Source organism: Ictidomys tridecemlineatus, chromosome 7 (genome assembly GCF_052094955.1).
Source record: "Ictidomys tridecemlineatus isolate mIctTri1 chromosome 7, mIctTri1.hap1, whole genome shotgun sequence".
Lineage (NCBI taxonomy): Eukaryota > Metazoa > Chordata > Mammalia > Rodentia > Sciuridae > Ictidomys > Ictidomys tridecemlineatus.
In genome coordinates, this window is record NC_135483.1 from 35,939,517 (window position 1) to 35,962,232 (window position 22,716).

At 34.4% G+C, this 22,716-nt stretch overlaps 1 protein-coding gene across 7 annotated transcripts in view; it reads right to left on the bottom strand.

Moving 5' to 3' along the window:
* The window catches only part of Vps13b (vacuolar protein sorting 13 homolog B), a 677,770-nt gene that overhangs the window by 89,125 nt on the left and 565,929 nt on the right, over nucleotides 1-22,716 (bottom strand). For all 7 annotated transcript variants that reach the window (XM_078016874.1, XM_078016869.1, XM_078016871.1 and 4 more), the window contains 3 exons: nucleotides 15,106-15,302; nucleotides 6,211-6,392; nucleotides 4,780-5,129 (listed from right to left, as the gene is read on the bottom strand). In XM_078016874.1, the coding sequence (XP_077873000.1) occupies nucleotides 4,780-5,129; nucleotides 6,211-6,392; nucleotides 15,106-15,302 (729 nt within the window). The remainder of the gene's footprint in view (nucleotides 1-4,779; nucleotides 5,130-6,210; nucleotides 6,393-15,105; nucleotides 15,303-22,716) is intronic.

The following is a 22,716-nucleotide window of genomic DNA, read 5'->3' on the forward strand; positions in this document are numbered from 1 at the left end:
CTTTCTCCCTATTGTTAAGAGGCTGAACACACAAAACAGATCAACTCCAGAGTCAGTTTTAGCCAAATTGTAGTTTTCAAGAGAAATAATGTTAGTTGAAAAAATAGTTTCCAGTACCTCAGGTAATATTCATCAGTTAATATTCTTCACTAATCTGCTAAGTTTCAGCAAATTAGTAATAAATGTTCCTGTGTTGACACCTCTTTTTCGCCTAAATGGGGGCTTCATCAGCTGCTTTTACAGCAAAACACTGGCACAGTGATAGAGGACTTCTGTGATTATACTTTCATCATTCTGGTTAGGGTATGGTTTAAAAAACAGGAAATATTTTGGTAAACTAATGGTATAGTTAAGTAAATTGAAAATGTAAGGAAAAAATCATAATTAGCTTATCAATTTGCTGATGATGGGAGATACTATGCAACGGATGCTTCTCCAATTGGCTTCTCTCTATTTCCTGGCTGTGGCTCTAATGAACACCACAATGCCATGCTTCACCCTTCACCACTTTACTGAGAAGAGGAAGAGTCAAAGGGGTTGGAATTCAGAAGCACAGTGATTTATGCAACAGGGTGGTGTGAAGCCAAGGATGAATGTATCTGGAACCAGCAAAGTTGGAGACCATACCTAGAACTTCCTTCAAGGAACAGTCATTTTGGGAAACAGAATCCACACCTAGATATGCATATTGTCCCTGAAGTAGGTGGCAGGGCACTGTTCCTGCAGCTGGAGAAGAGGCCCCAATAAGCCTTATTCTTCTGGTGGCCCTTGAGGACTTCTAAGCTATCATCCATCTATTTTCACCAAACCTGCTTGAAAGTCACATTAGTGACAAAAAGAATCTGGCTGAGTCCAAAGTACTTTTAAGCAACCTGTTTCTACCATAATGTTCTCTATTGTAGCTCTTGTTCATTAGCTATGATTTCAAAACTTGCCTGCCACCAGGTTTTAGACATCCAGTCTCACTCATGGGCCCTGCCCATGGCTCTCTGTCTGTAACTTGAACTACTTCCCATTTGCTGATGATGCTTGTTCAGGACACCCCAACTCTACCAGTCTTTTTTCCATTTTCCCAAAACTACCCTGGTCTCCTCTCAATTTATCCAACATATCAAACTGCTTTCTGCCTCACTGCCTTCTCTCGGCTGGGATCTCTTTGCCCCTATCTCTTGCCTGACTAACTTGCTTCTAATTTTTAGGTTTATCTTGAAAGGTCACTTCCTCAGAGGAGCCTTCTGAGATCCTCCCCTGACCAGACCAGGTTTCTCTATTTTATACCTACATGGCACTCTAATTCACCTTTCAGAGCACTTGTTAATTTGCACCATCCTGGGCTCAATATTGTCTCCATAATTAGACTATGCTGTATAAGAGCTGGAACCCTATGTGTATTATTTACAACTTCAATGCTAGTACCCAGCATAATGTCTAATACATAAGTACTCAATTGACACTTAGGAAATATAAAAATTTTAAATTATATGTTCAGCATATCAGAAGACAAAAAAGTATGAATTTAAAAAACCCTTTAATTTTGCAATCAGCAATAAGGCGTTTATTAACATTTTGGTGAATTTTCTTCAAGGAATTTTTTTCTCTTCTGAATATTCTGGTTACTGTTCTAATCTATCCTATCTGATCTGATCTTATATATTTATCTACAAACCTCTAATCAAACTGGAATCATAGTGTATAATTAGTTTTGATGAGATTTTTCCATTTAGTATTATATAATCAACATAAACTGCTCTCCTTATAAACATTTTTCTCTCCTTTCCATCCAAGAGTACAAACATGAAGGAAGGGATATGATTCCAATCTCTCACTTAGTTACACATCCTGAGATTAGAATTCAGTTTTCATAATGAATTGGGATCAATCTCAACACAGAGGTTAAGTTACCAGATGGAGCTTGAGTAGAAAAAAATTGTATTACTTCCCTCATCTTTAAAAACTGACCTTTAATAAATGATGAGGGTTTTAGGAAAAAATGTAAATTAAAGAACACAAGGGGGTTGTTTACATTTTTCTAAAGAATACTCAAAGTCCTCAGGGAACTATTTCTTTACTGCTCCTTCATCTGTGGAGTTCATTATAACTACAATAAGTTTAAGCATGTCTTGGAATGTTTTAAATTCTGTATTATAAAAGAGCTCATTCACATTTGCTGTAATATATGCTGAGCTTGAGAATGTTCACTAGGGTTTATAGTTAAAAGTTGACTTATTCATATTTAAGTTTCATGGCATATTGTATAGGCATTTGAAATTAAGCAGAGATACTGTTTTGTATAAAGGAAGATATATGAATATAATCTTGATTTTTGAGTATTCCCTTCAAATGCTATTTTGTTCAAATCTGGGAATGTGACAGAAATATAAAGCAAACTCACAATGGCATTTTGAGTCATTTAATTCAGTTTCACTAAACAGTCATCATGTATAAGACAAAGAAAAAAAGAAAGAAAAAAAGGAAGGAAGGAAAGAAGGAAGAAAGGAAGAAAGACCTACAGTCTGAGAAATCAAACATTAAAGAAGGTTTCTGTTAATCTTGAATTCATGACCTAAAGGTAAAAGGCCAAACTGTTTCATTCTTTAACTCTCTGGTCCATCTATACTGGGTAAAAATGACTAGTCTCTGATATGAATCTGATAAAAAGTATTGTGGAGGACTCAAATCACTTTTCCTACTTATTAAATTCATTTTTTCTCTTTGGCAATAATTGCACTATCTGTGAACACTATATACATAATAAAACCCAAATTTTGGAAATTAAACTTCCCTACAAAGAGGGTAAACCACATTGAGACCATCTTAGAAAAAATGAACTTAATAAACCTCCATCAGCCCATTTCAATGTCAAACATTCTATAATTTCAAAGTAGTGCACTTTCATATTTACTTTAGAATACACAGGGTTAGAAGCATACCACATTAAAACTTGGTGGTAAGTACCCTTGACATGGGAGGAAACAAGAAAATTACAGCAACAATTACAGAAGTATATCCTCTTGTGGCTCATGTTAACATTGCCAAATCCCTGTATAAATCAGAACCAACTATTCATAGAATGTACCTGTCAGCAATATGCTACGTGACATATGGCTCTACTTAATCAAATATACAATTCCTCAAAAAAATTCAGAATATTCCTTCAAGGCACTGTGTTAGCCAGTCAGTCATTCACACTCTGATGTGGTTTAAAACATTTAAATATTTATGCACCATATTTTATTTATATGTATAGCTGTGTCTATGAGAATATTCCCTGGAAGGAAACTGATATTTCTGAAAGCCATTTTGCAGTAGTTGCTACACATGAGTCCTCCTATAATGGCTCTGATACCAAGACAAAAATATCCTGGGTTTAAATGCTGTATCAATGATTCTTTTATATTTTCTAGGTTTGTTTTTTATTAAATGCATTGTTCAAAATATGACAAAATAACAGGAATTGGAGCCATGGAGGTTTTTTTCACATTGCTATTTGAACCAGCTGCAAAGATTTAGATCACACTAGCTCTTATTTTACGCATGTCCTTTGCAACAAGAAAACCATGGAATGCCCTTAAAAAAGATTTTTAAAATATAAAACAGATGTGTTATCTTCTTTTCCTTTGCTATTTTAGTACCACGTTAGGTAATTAATTCCTTAGTCTTGTATAGGTCTTCATGCATATAAAGAAAAACATTAAATTTTATTTCCAGAAAATTAAATTGTCATAAAAATTCTGAAGTTATAGGACTAAAAATTCTTTTTAAAAATTATTTTTCATAAAATTTATTTTCATGAAAATTCTTACTGCCCTAAAAATCCACCTCCCCAATTCTTTTTACTTACTCCCATAAAAATTTTTGAGTTAGAGAACTAAAGCCCCTTCCCTCACCCTTTAGTGCCTCTGTTCCTTCAAGAGAGAAGGTAGGAGGAAGGACCATTCCTTCTGGGGAGCCAGCTCCACACAAGTGTTTGTAACATACATAAAATGTGGGAAATGTCTCACTTTACATAGCAACCAAACATGATGGAGATACAATATATCTGTGAAAGCAGAAATGATTTGTTGTTAAATTGCTGAACATATTATCAGCTAAACATTCTGTGAAATTACTTCCATGCTAGTTAGACATGAACAAGTTTCCCATTTTAAATATGTCATTTAGCAAAGACATATACTTTGTCCCTATTTGATATGGATAATTTCTTATTATAGATATAAATAAATTAATGAAGTAACCAAGAGTCTCTGAGGGGTCCCCAAAATCCATTATCCAGTGATTTATTTAGTGAGTCAATAAGCCAGAAAGATAGTAGAGGAAAAGACTAGAACTGTACTGTGCTCACAGATGCCATCTCACTTGTCTTTTGTTTAAGAAGCTGGAACACTATGATAAGGAAGGCTCACAAAGGTGGTTCTTTCATTTTGGGTACATGGCTAAGTTGAAGCTTTAGCAAAATAAGGGCACAGAGTACTTGGAGAAAATTTCTGGGAATATGTTAATTTCCACACAGATGTGGGACATTCGTCATAAAAATGTGGGCACAATCCCTGATGTGTGTGTAAAGAATTCATATTCTTGAAAGTTAAAAAAACAAAACAAAACAACAACAAAAATGTATCATTTTGCCCAAACAGAGAAGGCTCCAAATATTATGGTGCACATCAAATTCCTCACTCTCTCACATTTTTGTGTTTATCTTATAATTAGAAGTGATAACATACAGTACCTAATAAAAGATCATATGTAGCCAAACTGTAAACTGTTCTGGAATGTGCATACCTGTTGCCAAGCTTGTACTGCAGTGTTTAGAGAATGAACTACATGCTGTCCAAAGTTTATAAATATGGAGTCCACTGTCAAGGTGCAGTCAAGCAGCTTTCCCACTGCATCACTGGAAACTGCAATTTGTCCAAAGATGCTGAAAGGCTTTACTACACTTTGCATTGTAACATTTCTGTATTCTAGAAGTTTACAGTCTGCTTGAGCTGAGAACCGGATCTCCTGGCAGATAGAACCATTATTCCATTGTCGAAAATACATGTGTGGTTCTCTGAAGGAAACAATCATATATTCTAGTTCAGATGGTACATTTTTATCAGAAATGAATGGCTGTAGGTATTGTGGTGAAGCTGTTGAGAAAGAAACAAAAAAGCCAGGAATTAAGATAAGTCAATAGTTATACAAATAAAGAAATGATGTAAAAATCACCCACTTTTTGGTTATGAATTTAGTATTTAATAAATTCAAACATTCTCTTGAAGATATTAAAATCTTTGAATTTTGTTTCATATTTGAAAATAAAATTGTTTTGTTCAATTAGGTCTCTTAATGTATATTGTCTAAAGGTTACTTTCACTAACACAGACAAAAAATCTGAATGCAGAGAACAACGAATAAAACAGAGGAGGAAACTATATACATTTCTGTATCTACCAAACAGATCTCAAAAACAAAAATAAAAACAAGACTCACAGTTAGAAAAAGCAGAAGCAGGTTCAACTTTAGTTTTGCTGAAAAGGCAAGATGCTTAACAGCAGCTATGTTTGGTTTTAATCTGATTTCCTCCCTCTTCTTCCATTACATGTCAGGAATCAAAATGTTTTAACTGACATGTAAATCAAAATGTATTAACTAAAAAAGATTTGGTACAGAATATAATGCTTTAGAAATGATTATCCAAGTAACATTAGAAAGTTTATAATAGCCACTTTTGGTATGTGGGGAAATCATCTTCCTTCTAAACTTATAGAAATGTGACTCCTTTAGACTAAATTAAGAATGGGTTCACCATTTGTAGAAGGTACTCAAGCAGTATCAAGTGCTGTTGGAATTTATTTGCCACTAATGCGATAGCTCAGGATACAGAACAAAACCAGATGTGTTTCTGTCAAAAAGATCATAATTAAATTAATTATTAATGTTAAATTAATATTAAAACCTGCTGTTTAAAAAAATTTCTTGAAAATTCTCTTAGGAAGCCTGCCAAAATGTGTGTCAGCTCAATACCATTGATAACTTACAGGTGTATAAGCTGGTTTAAAAGTAAGGGGTATACATTTTGTACCAGAGCAACTTCAGAATAACTGCCAGTACTCACTTCATACTTCCTGGAAATAAGTCAGCTGGGTCAAAATTGATGAACTGTATCTTAACAGCACTTCAGAGGTGAGAATTAAGTGAATGTTGTCCTGATGTTAAAGGAAAAAGTACCTGTGCCTAGTTGATCAAGATGATGACAGAGATGGAACTCCAGGTGAGCAAACTGGAAGGACATGCAAAGAGATGGTACAAACCATGGGGTAAAACAGGAGTCAACTCTGGTACAGGCGGCCAGGGCTGTTGGAGTTACAAGCTGATCACAAGTGCTTTGAGAACCAGATTCACTTGCAGAGCTATAGGAAATAAGTAATAGGAAAAGTTTGATAACAGATTTTCTAATATCATATAAATATGTTTTTCCTATATGAATTCCTAAAGTGGGACCAAAAAATTCTAGTCAAGATGTTATCATCAAATCTTCTGTATATACTCACATAAATTAGTTTAAAAAATAATTAAGTTCATGTTGACTTATCGTATGTGGATTGTTGGGAGAATATTGTCAAAGGATTCCTTCAGGTCATAATGACCTAGCTCCAATCTAATTTTATTCTCCACACATTTATAAAAATTATGGACAATTTGTTCTCATATTAGTTTAAGACCAACACAATTCAAAGCATGACTCTGCTTCTCCAAAATCTATTGGGCTGGGATTGTGGCTCAGTGGTACAGCACTTGCCTAGCATGTGTGAGGCACTGGGTTTGATCCTCAGCACCACATTAAAATAAATAACTAAAATAAAAGCACTGTGCCAATCTACAACTAAAAAAACTTGTTTAAAAAAAACCCTCAGTATTATCAGTGCCACCATGAATGTTTCACTTTTGCTCTACTTCTTCAGATTCCCATGAGTCAGTCAGTACTCTTTATTGAACACCCAGTGAATATTATACTAGATAACAAAAAAAGTTATGACCATGTCCAAAGAATGAGGATCCCATGGACAATATTGCATGGGTCCTCTCTTCACTTGCTCATTCTCTTGACATTATTTCGTACAAGTAGATATGACTACATGAGTATTGAAGGCATCCACAAGAGGATAGCTCCTGGTATGTGCATGGGAAGCATGAACAGACTGCATTAGTGCTAGAGGGAGTATGAGAACTGAGGATTAGAGTGAAGGAGGAGAATAAGATGCATACTGTTAATTGTGGATCAATAAATAGATGCTGCCCCTTTCCTGATCTCCATTCCTGCCTTTCCAATTGAATTTGCTCTATAGTTCTGACTTACAAATCCATGAGGAGCCTAGAGAACATCACTGTGATTTATAGTATATTTGAGAGAACTATGTCAGATACATTCTTGATTTTTCAAAGAATTCATAATCTAACTGGTGATACCCAATTCATAGATGTTTGCAAACATTATAAAACATCATCTGGAAATGGGAAAGTCAAAGTGCTGACAGAGTGGATACCTAAGAGGAACTTGAAATGGCATAGGATGAATCACAATGGATTCTCTGAGGTGTGAATCTTCAGATGGGTTTTGAAAAAGGTTGGTGAAAATGAAAGCTAGAAGCATTCCAATGTGTTTACTGAATTGTTTAACCTCAAAGTGTTTTTAGTTATATGGTGGTGTTTATTGCAATGCTAGTAAATCTCCATTGCATACAAAGAAAATACAAACTCTGGAGCAATATGTTACTCACTAAATACTATACACAAAAATGCAGCTAAGACATTCTTAAAATATCTATAAATGAGCACACTATTTAATTTAAATACATTTCTAGGACTTTATGGAATTTCAAATAAAAGATTTCCTTGGCAAGGTAAAATTAATTTTTATTTATTCAAAAACAGTAAACTATATTAGTTGTTCACACATTTGAGCTCTTTCCCTTATTCTAAAGATGTTGTAAAAAATAGGGTACAAAGTTAGTCAAAATATTATTAAAAATAGAGGCAAGAGTTCTACAGATCAGTTTTAAAACATTTAGTGCACAATTTGAGGTGTTTATCTGTAGCATTTTTCTTGCCAACTACGATTTTTTGCACCCCAACATTTTCCAAGTTTATTTTTTTAATCTGTAGAGATCAGCAGATATTATAACATATTAGAAAAGGTTGTGAAAACATCATGAGTGTCTGCCATAATCTTCTTTAAAACAAACTGTTTAATTCTTCACTTTTTTTCTAGATTAAACACATAGTCAGTATATTAGAAAGAAATTTTTAAAGTATACATAGTAACTCCTAAATCATAAAATCATACTCATGTGATCAGCAATACTCTCTTTGATCTTGAAATTCTGACTAAAATGGTTACTAGGTTAATCTATTTCAGAAATTTAGGCTTAAGACATATCAAAATTAAACATTTCTTAAACATAAAATTAACATGGAATATATAAAGTGAACGTAACTGTACTTTGAATCAGTTCATTTGTAAGTTTCTGATACTATAAATTTGATTACCACTACATGCTAAAATGTTATCTGCTTACCTTTTACATAAGAATTGAAAAGATCTCAGTGAAAAAGAACTAAATAGTCATAAATATGAGTTATGACCTTCTAGAAACTTATAGTAGCTAAATTTTTATAATTTTTGCATTAGGTACAGTGGACTCTGAACTCTCATAAGTGTACATTAATAAGATATACAATAGGCAGAATAGAGAAGAAAGTTTTAAAAAGTCAAAAAATTTCAACCTATGGTATTTATATTCCAACCCTTTCCTTTTTCCAAAAAGATTTCCAAAACAGGTCAATTTCAGGCCAAAGACTTCTAACATGGTGGGAAATGGCTCCTAGAAGCAAGACCTCTAGTAATAGAGCTCAAGATCCAGGAGTTTGTTCAACCATTGTTAAGTTCAGTGCAAAATCAATTTTTTTTTTTACAGCAATGAAACATTCTGAATGCTGGGAGTTTTATCCACATATAACTTCATTTTAGCTCAAGGGCACCTTATCAGCTATGCTGGTGGCCTACATTTAGATGTAGATTGAATCTACCTTAATGGCACTGTGAGGACCCAGGCATATCCCCTAAAGATTCACCCCTGTGTGCCATCTGAGATGAACCCCTACAACACAGCAGGGGTGTGACACAACTGATGAAGACCTGAGCTGCTTTCTGGATCCTCCTGTGGCGTTAGGTTTTACTATATAGCATAATAGAGCATACAGGTTCAACAAAGAATGACGAGGGTGAGAGAACCTGTGTCAAAATACATGCCCTGCGATCACTTGTACTGTACTTAATGTTGGGTAGGTTATTTCATTGGGCTAAATGTTAGTTTTCCCATTTGTAAAATGAGTATAGTAACTAGACTTACTTTTTGAGTATTAAATGAGACAATGTGTACTACTTAGCATAATAGGAAAAAAAAATCCTGCTCCTTGCTGTCCAAATAAGGTACAATACTAGATAACTGTTGAAAATTATCTCAATGGGCACTGCCTCTCAACAATGGTTCACATAAACATTCTCCTGCTCACTGTATTAACACTGCTCTATATTCATCCTGGGAGAGTCACAAACAGATGACAAGACATTGGAGCAAGTGTGTGCTTGCCATAACACATGCCCTCTGGTCCTTACAGTTGTAGTTTCTCAAATGTCTTAACCCTACCCAACATAAAAAATACACCTTTATTGAAACACTGTAAACACATGTAAAATGGGAGGGGAGTTTTCCAAAAAGATGACACATACTGATATTTTATATTGTTACTGTATCATAAACTTTATCATTTGAACCATTTTAAAGTATGTGGTTAGTGGCATTAAGCACATTAATTTTTGTGAAACCATCATCATCACCCATCTCTAGAACATTTTATTTTCCCAAACTGAAACTCTATACCCCCTTAAACAATCACTCCCCATTCTCCCTGCTCTCCAGCCCTAGCAACCACTATTTTTACATTCAGTCTCTATAAAATGGACTACTCAGGACCACATGTAAGTGGAATCATATGTCTTTTTTTTCTATTTTATCCTTTTTATTAAAAAATTTCATTTGCAATCTGCTAAATTCTCTCATAACCCACTAATGGATTGTATTCTGTAGTTTGAAAATCAACTTCAAATGGGTCCTCAGGTAAAGAGTTCCTTTAAATTTAGCTAGAGAGAAGTAGAGAGAATGCACACACAAGATGTAGAGATATCTCCCAAGATTCTTAGAATAAGCAATGTGATACAGAGACATTCTTAGTATTATCAGCCTAGAACTTTAAATGAGACCTGAGGGACACCAAGTACTTCAGGGAATGTGTATCAAAGACTATGTGGCAAAGAACCAAACCCCTGCAGGATTCCTGCATAGACTTAGGTCATTAACTAAAAGGAAATATTCAAGGGCCTTAAGAGTATACTTGGGGAAAAAACTGCCAAGGAAGAAAGGCAGAAATTCATGTTTAGCCCTAAGAAAGAATAAAACTTTTCTGGATATATCCTGGAATATATTATTGTATGACTAGAGACATAGGTGTCTAAAGCAATTCCAAATGTCAAGATTTATGTCTAAATGGCTTACAACATTCAAATTTTGTTTAAAATAGAAAAGTTGCCCCCCCCAAATTTTGGTGAATATAAAAGAAGATTTGAGTAGCCGAATAGAGGGGAAGCACCTGGAGGCCACAGTCATTTCCTCATAGAAGGTGGAAAGAGAAACTTAGGGACTTAGCAATCATTGATCTCCCTCTGATTCTTCCATTGCCTGTATTTGTGAGGGTCAGAGCTTTTAGAAATGAAACCAGTTCCTCCTCCCATACAAAAGATGTGGGTCACTGTCTCAATGATTATGGGAGATAAGTGGACAGTGACTTCTTTTATGGGATCTTAAGAGGGTAGGAGGGGAAAGAAGAAAGTGTACATGTAAATGAGCTTAATGCTACTGAACTCGTTTCCTGCTTTTTGTCACATCCAAAGATGAAAGCACTTCAAAAAACTTACAAGATGTTCAATTTTCATCATATAAGGGAAGAACCACACACCTTAAGTCATTTCTCTTTCCAAGATGACTCTCATCAATCAGCATTTTTGGGGTGGTGATAGAAAGTCCTTATAAGGCATCTGCTCACATGTTTTAAAGTTGTGGGAAGATAGCCATGCAATACAGGCAATACAGGCAATGAAATGCCAAAGACAGATCAACAGAGTGTAACATTATCATCAAGCAACTTATAATCAAGTATAACTGGATATATACATAAAAATTTGTGGTTAATACTGTTATATCTGGTGTATATCTATAATTTGTTGATGTTAAGCAGCCAAAATAAGTACTTCTGAAATTGGTTATTTGGAAGTGAACGTAAAGGGGGAAACAAAGGATGTTCTGATTCATCAGAAGACACCTGATAGGAATCCCAGGGAACTGGGCAGCATGGCTCAAAGTCTGACAGGAGGATCGTGACTCCTTCTCCCTTCTATTTTTCCCAGAGTTAGTCACTAGGTAAGAAACTGTAAATTGCAATTAAGTCCATGTGTACTTGCTGGGCATCTTCTGTTTGCTATCTAGATCTATTTTCTACCCTTCTCCACATTCTTCTCTGTCCTTGGGAAGGACCTTTCTGCACTGCATCAACAAGCTATTTTGTCCTCTTGCTTGTCCATAGGGTTAATCAGTGGAATGTACCCACAGATTAGAAGGCAAGAAGGCAGTGAAGTAAGTGTGTACATTTTCCTGGCTCCTTTTCAGCCAGATCTCTGTACATGGCTGTCTTTTTACCAAAAGTAGCTACAAATACCCACTCTGAGAATTTTGGGTAAGAGCTCTTTCACTTGGGCTCTTTTAGGCCTAAAGTGGGGTAGTTTCCCAGGGTTCCTAGTCACAAGGTACTGTGCCATCCCCTGACCTCTCCATACTCGTAAAAAGAGTCAGTTTGAGCTGCCATCCTGACAGGGACTGACTGGTAAAGGGGGCTTATTGAGGTTCTACAACAGGCATTAAGTATGACCAAAGACATCCATGATAGAAATAAAGATAAATAATTAAAATGGATAGCCTCAGAAGGGTTCCAGAGTTTATGTCTCTTGCCCTAGTCTAGTGTATAGGAAATAGAATGGGTGGGTTCCTAGAGATCTATAGTATTGTGGAAACTAAGACTGAAGCACAACATTGACTATACTGCAAATACTACCTCCAAAGAACCAGAATCATTATCAACTCCTTGTTTAGTACAGTTAAGCAAACCATTAGTTAAAGATAGTGGAATGGAATGATTGACTCTTTGTCTTCAGCCCTTTGTACTGGAGGTTCCCTGTCTTACTTTGAACTCGTTGTAGCACCTATTTATTCTTCAAATTCTCAGCTTAGCAATCTGTTTCTCAAGGTCAAATACTGTGTTTGTGATGGAGTCAGAACTTAAGCCCAGGTCTTCGAGTTTGGAATTCTGTTATACTTACCTCTATTTACATACATACACTGAGGCTAGTATCATTGTGGCTGCAGATCTATACTGTTGGGCTGTTGGAATGTCATCTCAATCATAGGCAAGAGGCTCTTTTTTTTTTTTATAAAAAAGAAATTCATTGTAACTTATTTTTTATGAGCATTTTCCAGTACATCCAATAGTCTGATGCATATCTTTCTCAAGCCATGGGAAATATTACTTATGATAAGACAATCTCTAATCATAAAGTGCCAAGTTTTGGTATACATTTAGAATTTTCATGTGACAGAACATACTGAAGGTAACTAAAAAAGCTTCTGTCTGCATGCAATTTTTGCTTTTGTTTTTGATTTTTGGTGATGAGAACTAAACCCAGGATCTTGTGTATTTAAAGAATTCCTTCTACCACTGAGCTACTATAACTTAGTCCCTTGATATTTTCTTTCTAGAAATTAGATGACATTTTTTATCCCTTTTAAAAAATATCTTCAGAGTATTTTATTATGTTGCTTTTTAAACTAACTCTTCTAATTCAATTTCTCCAATGTCAATTTTTACCTGAGAATAGATTAACCTCAAACAATTTAAAGTGAGATCAACTGAAGGGCTGGGGATGTGGTTCAGAGGTGGATCACTTGCCTATTGAGTATAAAGCCCTGGGCTCCATTCCCAGAACTGGAAAAAAAAAAGTAAGGTAAATTGTGAAATATTAGAAAAAATCCAAAATCCTGGGCAAGGACAAAAGATATGTGATCAAAAAGTCAAAATCTTGGTGAAAAGCATCCTGGATGTGGTTGTCTGTATAAATTTCTGTCTCCTAAAGGTTCCATATTTCAATAGAGCTAAGCTTACCACAAAACTAATTGTTATGAGTGTTTCAGATTCAGAGGAATTAACCTTGTCCAAAATGGTTCTTTCAGTGATGAAAAATGCATTCTTCCATAATTAAAATCAAGAAATTATTTCTAACTTGATACTATTAATGTAACACAGAGTTTGAAAATCAATGTAATTATCTATAGCTCTACTTTCTCTCAGATTTCCTCAATTCTGATGAGGTAATTCATATTTAGAAAAAGCAGTCTATCTGTCTGCTAATTCCATAAAAAAATAATAAAAATAATTATTTTTATTGCTGCAATACTTTGGGTAAAAATCAAGATCCTACTTCTCTAATATATTTTCACCAATTGTGTATTACTAGGTAACATACTAGGAAGATAATGACTTTTAAGGAGCTCAGATGACCTTGAAATAGAATATATAGAGTATAAAGCACATCACTATCATAAACATACAAAGTTATAATCAACAAAAAAGACTCAGGTTACAGAGTGAAATGTTAAGAGGTTACTCTGGTGTGGTATGATTATAGAAGGTGTTATCTACTTTCCAAATGTTCTTCAATTAACATATAATTAATAAAAATAAACACTTTAAAAAGAAAAAGCATTTTCAATTATTTATAATATAAAGTAGGAATTAATACAAAATGATGTGCTATGATTATAACATGTGTGTACATATGGGCAAAAGAGAAAATAATTGATTTGCAGAGTATTGGAATGGTGAATATTTTTCTCTACATTAGAGTCAGAATGTTGTGTGGGGGGAAACAAATTGTACAAAAGGAATAAAATAATGTTAAATCCAACCCAACTGCAAAATTGGAAGGTAGGACACTGAAAGCAATGAACAGTCTTGCTGTACACACAATACTATATTATTTAAGAAAACTGTTCCAATATTGTAGTTTACTTTTTTGTCTTTTATGAAAGCATGAGCAGAAAAGTTTGGTAGGGTGTGTAAATTAGAAGAGATGCTGTAGAATAGGTTGCTGAAACCATTTTCTCTACCTTAAGTCAGTCCATGTGTTATATAGGCAAAAAACGGAAATGGGTATAATCCAATCCCTATCTACCAGATGTCTATTAGGAATGAGGAAGTTCCAGGGACAATGATACAGAATACTTGAATTCTATAGCTCTTGAGATTCACTTTGGTCAAATTGACTTTATACAAAAAGTCAAAACTTTAGCTTTCTGAACTTGGTTAGTCAAGCTTTCCTAATGTCTGCAGGTCTGTCTTTTAAAGTTCTTAAAACCATTCCAGATGGAAATATTTCCAAAATTTACGTTTTAGGACAGAATCCAATTTACTTAAACCTTCCTTTTAATGCCCAGGGTTATCTTTATACATAATGATTACTATGCCACTAAAAGTCTATTGAGGTATATGTGGCTCTTTTTCTCTGTATTTTTGGCTTCAGGATGACTGGATTTATTTTTTTTAGTTTGCTTTTATGTATATTTTTCCTTATATTTAAGGAATAAATTCTTAGGAAGGGTTCACAGGGCTGTATTATTAGTTAAACAGGATTTTTAGTACAGACTGTGAAACATCAGACTTTATCTTTCTTCCTCCTGGTCCTTATCTGTAGTTCAGGCAGGTGCTAAGCAGTTGAGATACAACCAAGTAACCCTTTTGAATCAAACTGTGAAATATGATATATCAAGAAAGATGTAATGTTTTGAACAACCAACAATAAAAAAAACAAAAAAGCAAAAAAAAAAAAAAAGAAAGAAAAGATAATTTGGAGACTGTTTCCCAGCCTAATTCCACTAATGCTCTTGTCTTTTGTTGAGTTACCTTTGGTCATCAACTCCATTTTGGCTGCTATTCAAGACAATTCTCCAAAGATCTGAGGATACCAGTTTCTTCTGGTCATTCACAAGATTGATGTCTGGCAACTGCAGTTCACAAACTTTGCTTTCAGACAAACTAAATTCTCGAAATGCAACAAAAACCTTCTGGAGTTCATCCCAGTATTCCAGACTACAAGGAACCTATGTCAGAGTAAAGAAAATTTTACAAGTTATAAATAGGAACTAAGCTTTTGTATATGTTGAAATGCAAATTAAACATTCATGGAAGTTATGATATTAAGACTTTGAAAGGAGAATAAATTTGTTAAAGACAATGGTGTTTAGAGTTTTTTTCATAGTTATCTTACTGTTTTTTTATTTTTAAAAGACCCACAAAAAATAGACAAATTTTTCTGAATAAAAGCAAAATAATGGTGACAAGTCCTACAAGGTGTTAAGTGTACTCTAAAGCCATGAAAATTAAAAGATAAGGCTGGAGTAGCAACATATGAATAAAATAAAAGAATAGAATGAAAAGGTAAGTACAGATGAAATATTAGTATGTAATGAAGATGTTCTTTCAAATAAGCTGGGGACAGATGGAAAATGTGGTTTAGAAACTGTCTAGTCATTTGGTGAAAACAAAATAGTCCCTATATCATTCTTTACACAAAAGTAAATTCCAAAAAGATGACAATGGTAAAGGCTAAAAAAATGAAAGCATAGAGGGAAAAATATCTGTTAGTGTTTTTGTTGTTGTTTTGTTTCTGTTTTTTCTTTTGTAATTGGGCAGTATTTCTATGCATGCAATGAAATGAATGAATGGAGAAAAACTATGATTGATTAAAATAAAATTTAAAAAAGCTTCCTGGGATAAGAGGAAATATTCAATGACAGATCAAGGAATATTTGTTCCAATGGCAGAGAGCTCTTATAAATCAATGACAAAGGGATAAGCAAGCATACAGAAGAGAGAAATGCACCTCCTAAGCTCGGTGGTCCTTAACTGTACCAAATATCTATTGTATACATAGCATCCCCCTTGGACCCTTCTGCATCAACTTGTGGGACTTGGGGAGCAAGAAGGAACCAGTGCAAATATGATGATCATGCTGTTTACTGTGCCAAAAGCAATAAAGATCTTTTTTTCTGACCCAAGAGTCGTCTGTTTTCTGCTAGCATACATGAAATATTAACAAGATAACTTAATAGCTTGCACAAGGTAAAAACCCCAGACCCTAACAGCAATTAGTTTACAGAAGAAATATAACAGTCAGTAGACATGAAAAGGGACTCAATTAATAATCAAAAATACCAATGAAAATAATAGTGTAATATTTTTATTTATTAATTTGGCAGTTTAAGGACTAATAGTTTCAATTTTTGTACAGGTGTGGGAAAATTCTCCTACACAGTATTTTTGGAGGGCAATTTAGCAATACCTATTAAATGCTTATATTTTTATCTAGGAAGTATATTTCTAAGAATCTGTTTTATAGATTCCAATGCAAAAGTGTGTGTATGCATATATATATATAAATACACATATTATGTATCTTGTGTGATTGTACTTATTTATATACACAGGAGTAAATATAACTTTGTGTGTATTAGAAAATTGGAAACAACTCAAATATCAATGGGGGTTAGTTTTAGATCTACAAAGTGGACTTCTATACAACCATTAAAATGAGTAAGGAATATCTCTATATACAAACACAAAAGATACCCAGTATATATTACTATATTTAAAAATATTAATTTTAAAACAAAAACATGGTGTTTGATCTGTTTATCTTAAAAATAGAGAGAGGGGCTGGGTTTATAGCTTAGGGGTAGAGTACTTGCCTAACATGTGTATGGCACTGGGTTTGATCCTTAGCACCACATAAAAATAAATAATTAAAACAAAGTACTGTGTCCATCTACAACTAAAAAAAGAGAGGGAGAAACAGATAGACAGACACTTGTCTCACATATGCTTCCTTTTAGAAGCATTCCCTAATGACTATCCTGAGCTGATCACTGCCTCTTGTGTCATCTCTATTCCTAGTCCATTCTATCATAGAGCTCCTTATACTCTACAATTCCTGACTTACATGTTTGTCTCTTTTACTAGACTCTGAGACTCTGGAGGGTAAAAAGGCCATATTACTTTAAAATCTGTTGTGAGCACTTAGCACAGTTTGGAAAACATAATATCTCAAAAAAGTTTCCTGAGTGAACAGATTTTTCCTTAACCCTTTTGTCCTAAAAAACCGAATTGCCCCCTCCTACCCTGGTAGTGCCAGGTATCAAACCCAGAACCTCATGCATGCTAGGCAAGTGCTCCACTACAGAGATATATCCTCAGGTCCTCTTGATACTTAATCTTTCAGTGGCAATATATTTACTTCCGCCTACAATGAAGTTAGTTTTCTTTAAAAAGTGAGTGAGCATTCATATATGAAGAGATGTTAGATGGAAGAAGGGAGAACAAAACAAATATATGTAAGAGACTATCAGTAAAATAAATGCACATGTTTTGGATTTTGATAAGTAACATACTCATAGTATTCTGTGTTTAGCTATCATTTCTTGAAATTCTCCTTCTTGCTATCCATGGCATAATTTTCTCTTTCTCTCTCTGGGTAATTGTTCCTATATTCTCTCTCAATCTAAAATCCCTGTACACTCTATTTTCTCACTGTCTAATGTGAGAAAGATAGATGCTACCTTTCTCTGGGCGTTTTTACCTCTCCAGATGGAAAAACTCTCCCCTTTCTCAATGCCAAAATTTAAAAATAGGAATCTGTTTCATAGTTCTTATCACTATATACCTCAAATTACACTTAATTCTATACAAGGTATCTTCCCTGGTAGATACATTCCTTGAGGGAATGATTTCCATTTGGCTAAACTTTGGATTTTTATAGCACATGGGATAGCACATACAACTGTTCAAAAAGAGTTGCTGAATGAATAATTCATAAATGAATATATACAAACTCAGCCCATTTTTGGCACATTAAAGAATCTCTACAAAGTACAAAAGTAAAAACATGAACTTTGCAGTCAGACTTACTGGGATTCAAATCCTATCTCCATTTATAAGTTCTTGAGCAAATTAATTTTTCTAACATCAGTTCCTATCTCTCTAAAAAAGGATATTAATAGACCTACTCTCTATAAATATATATATTATATATCTTGTGTGTTTTGTACATATTTACTGTACATAAGAGTTTTTGCAAAATTAAAACTGCCAGGTTAGAAAAATTACTTTACACAGTAATTTTTGCAAAAATTAAAGACCTTAAGAAATATTATCTATTATTTATCTTCCTCATGCTTGAAGAATTCTCCTGAAGGAAGCTTTATGTTATGTTGTAACTAAAATCAGGTGAGCCATAAGAGTCTTCTTATTTTTTCCTAACAATAGGTTGTCTGAAAAAAACAAACCTCAAACTCAAATGTTTGGAAATATTATAAACCTAGGTTCCATATGATTTTCTGCTGCATGCCTGTCAAACTAGCCTTCTACACATACTATAATTATAATGTAAAAAATTTCATTGCTTAACTTTTCTTTAGGTTTCTAGTGATCCTGCTCTTTGTTTTAAGAGACTTCTAACCAAGGATGGAAGAGATGGGGGAAGTGAGATATGAACCTCTAATTGGCAATATAAGAAATCTCAGTGGTGGGGCTGTGGCTGTGGCTCAGAGGTAGTGCACTTACCTGGCATGTGTGAGGCACTGGGTTCAATTCTCAGCACCACATATAAATACTTAAATAAAATAAAGGTCTATCAACAACTAAAAAAATATTTAAAAAAAATAATCTCAGTAGAAGTAGTAAATGAGTTTAGAAAAAGTAACTAATAACTAATGATTTTTCTGTAATACTGATAATGGAATGGAATGTTCAACATAATCCTTTTGTGGACAGATTACAGAGGAAAAAAGAGTTTGACCCTGGCATTGACTCCAGAAGTTTTATATTAGAATTAATATATACAATAGCTAGTGAAAAGTTGCGGTCATACTGTAAAGCAGAGTAGGACCTTAAGGAAAAAGTACTATTAACTTCTGATGGTGGTGGAATTAGTCTATGACATAGGAAAGTTCACAGTGGAAAGTGTTATGGGAAGCCAATGAACATGGACAGTACCAACACAAGTTGGGGGAAGGAGGAACTGTGGGGGCTCAAAAATGTGCAGGAAAGCTAAAGAAAAACTTTATTTAGTTTACAACTTGTATAAGGCTGACCCTATGGTTATACACTACAGTTGGACAACTCTGAAATTTCAGAAAACAATAGAAAACTAGTACAGAAATATATCCCAATACATGTTAGTGTTTGTCAGGAATTTTCCTTTTTGCACCCTATTTTCATTGGTTAATAAAAGGTATTAAAAAATTTGCTCCAAATGAAATCCCTATTAAAAACAAATTTATACCTGAAAGTACATTTACAAGTCACACAGTTACCCTTTTTTATCCCATCATAAGAATATATACTATCTTCGGCATTTAAAAACAAATGCTAAAAACAAGTATCACAAGCATTTTAAAGGTAATTTTATTCAATCATCCATTCAAATATATATATGAGAGAGAGTGCCATAAATTTATAAAATTAAATAATATAGGTGATAATATTCACATTACCTTATTTTTCCATCTAAAATTAAAAAAAAAACCAACAAATCTCACTGGTATTCTACAAGAGATAACATTCTGGTCTGCCACTTAAATCACTGCTCTATGACTTTGGGCAACCTATTTAATGACCTAAGCCACACTTCTCTTATTTGTAAAATGAGGGTAATAAAACTTACATTTTAAAAAGTATAATTAAGGAGGACTTTAAATCTTTAGGTCTATTGTATGCCTTTAAGGGTTTTAAATAAAGAGGTGATATAGTTAAATTTACATTTTTCAAAGATTCAGAATATTATAGAGAATGGATTTGAAAAAGGTTAAGTATGGATGCAATAAGACCAATTAGGAGCTCTGAGCTAGAAATGGTAATAGCTTAGAGTATGGCTGGTGGCACTGAAGATTCTTGGGATATAAAATTAGTAAGTCTAGTTGATTGATCAGATATGAGAAGTGAGAGGGAATTATCAAGGATGCCTCCCAAATTGCAGGCATGAGCAATGATGTGGACACTGATATCATTTCTGAAATGGGTAAAAGTCTGATTTGTTTCTCTAGGGAGTAGGTTTGTGGTATATGTGGGGTAAAGATGAGTTCATCTTTGGACAAGCTGAGTTGGAGGCACCAATCAGCCTTTCTAATGGAAACACTGAGTAAGAAGTTGGCTATTCTGGAGAATAGTCAGAGGGAGTTAACTGTGCTGATACACAGCTAGAGGATGGGATCATCCAGCCTTTGCCTCTTGTCAGTGGGGCACAATGGAAAGGACAGACATTGAGTTTAGGGTATTTATTTGCAGGACAATGTTTTATATGATGAGTTAAGAATATAAGCTCATTAAAAGATGATATGAAAACAGCAAGTTAATGGATAGGGAGAAATCAGGGAACGATACATAGGTTTACATATAGTTTAAAGAACAACTATAGTGGAAATTGTTGAGTAAGCAGGCAGTTGGCTATGACAGACTGTGATGGATGATGCAGAAAAACACTAGATGATGACAAGATTCAGGGTTTGCATGTGGGAGTGAGTAGGAATGAAGGAGATCATTGAGAGATGAGAGCAAGGCAGGGTTTGGGCTGGGTCACAACATGGATACTGCTGGCAGTGAGATGAAGGATGGAAGCTGTGGGTCAAGGACTTTAAAGAATGAGAACCAGTGTTCTAAAAGTCACAGTGGAAAGCAACAACTAGAAGGGTGAGGATGGTATGATTAGGCAGGACAAGTCATAAAGAAACAGGGATTTGACAGTAGGGTAGAGAGTCAAGGCAAAGTGGCACCAGTGAGCAGAGAAAACACCTTTATGTGTTAAAGAAAAGGGATATGAGAAAATAAACAGCTCCCACACTTCATATTGCTGTGAATAGGGTCACAGGAGACACACAATTTTATTTAAGGTACTAAAAGCAGAAGAAATGCTTGAAGAAGAGGAGGCTGGGGTTTAGGGAGCTCAATAACCTTAGAGTAGGTGTTCCAGAGGGCTCCATGGAAGGGTATGGAAGGTAGAAGAGGAGGGAGGTTGGTAAGACTGGGAAAGAAAGGCATTCAAATAAGTATCTAAATAAGAAGGGTCACATTTTATAGTTTGGGTGCTGAATAGGAAAGTAGGAAGTGTTGGAACTGCATTCTGATTTATGAGGTGGAGGGGCAGTGGTGTGGAGGGGCAGAAGTAGCCTACTGCTACTTCTTTAAGCCTGGCTTCAATGCCATGTGTTCTCAGACCAGTACCTTAAAGAACTATTTCTCCAACAAATTCATAGTACAAGGTCTAGTATATAGTATATGCTTAATAAATACCTTTTAAATCAATCAATATGAGCTGAGGGTGTAGTTTGAGGGTAGAACACTTGCACTGAATGGAGGAGGCCCTGGGTTCAGTCCCCAGCAGTGCTCCCACCCCTCCAAAAAAAAAAATAATAATGAATGAATTAAGATGGTTGCTGAAAAGATAACAATGTCACCTTACTTTATTCTAAAAAAGGTCTTTTATATATTTACTTGTTCATTCGCCCAAGTTATTTTGCTGTCACATTCATTGTTAACAAATGTTTAGTGCCCTAATTTTCTTTTGTCTTTCTGTTACAAGTTGACATTGCTCAGCTAATCTCTAGGTTAGTAGTGACATAATTAAACTAAAAATCTAATGTGGTCATATTATGCTTACAGCTTCATATGGTAGCAATTAATTTTTCTCAAAGAAAATTCTGGGCTCTATTTTGTGTGATCTATTTAAAATAACTTTATTATGTGCTTTTAGGTTTGAAAGAGATGATAGGAATGATCTTTAGTTACATATCTATAACTGAGGATTTATTACTAATGCCTGTACTGAATAACTTGAAGGAAAGATGACTATTCCAAGAAAGTTTGGTTGCCAAAAAATAGTTTAAAAAGCCTGAATATCTAGTACTGAGTCATGGGAAGTGGGAACAAGTAAATTGGTTTCACTGGAAAACATTCCACATGTAACACATGGTACATTTCAAATGACTGTCAAGATTATATATTTTTTTATTACATTTTGTTTTCCTATCCATTATTTGACAGGGCCTAAAAAATTAGCCAGCCATACATAATAAACTGTACTCTAAGCATATGTGGTCTTTGCATATGAATATATTTTAGGTTGTATATCTGCCAGTTGGTAAGAGCACATCTATTTTTGCATTTAAAATGTTATTCCACAATTTGTTTCCATTTGATGGCTAATTTGGGAGGATTTGCATGTGTGTTGGCCGCTTGAAAATATTTCTGGTACAAAGGATATTTTGGCACTTAATTTGTTTTTATTACTTAGTAGTACTGCCAAGACTATTAGCAGGGTTACAACTGGCCATCTGTCCTCATGGATGAACAGCTCTAATTTCTTTATGCAGGGGCTGCTGAAGTGAGGTGATTATCTCCTTCCCATTCAATCCCACTAAACCACCTAGGAAAATGATACAGAGAAAGTATCTTTCTTGTTGACAT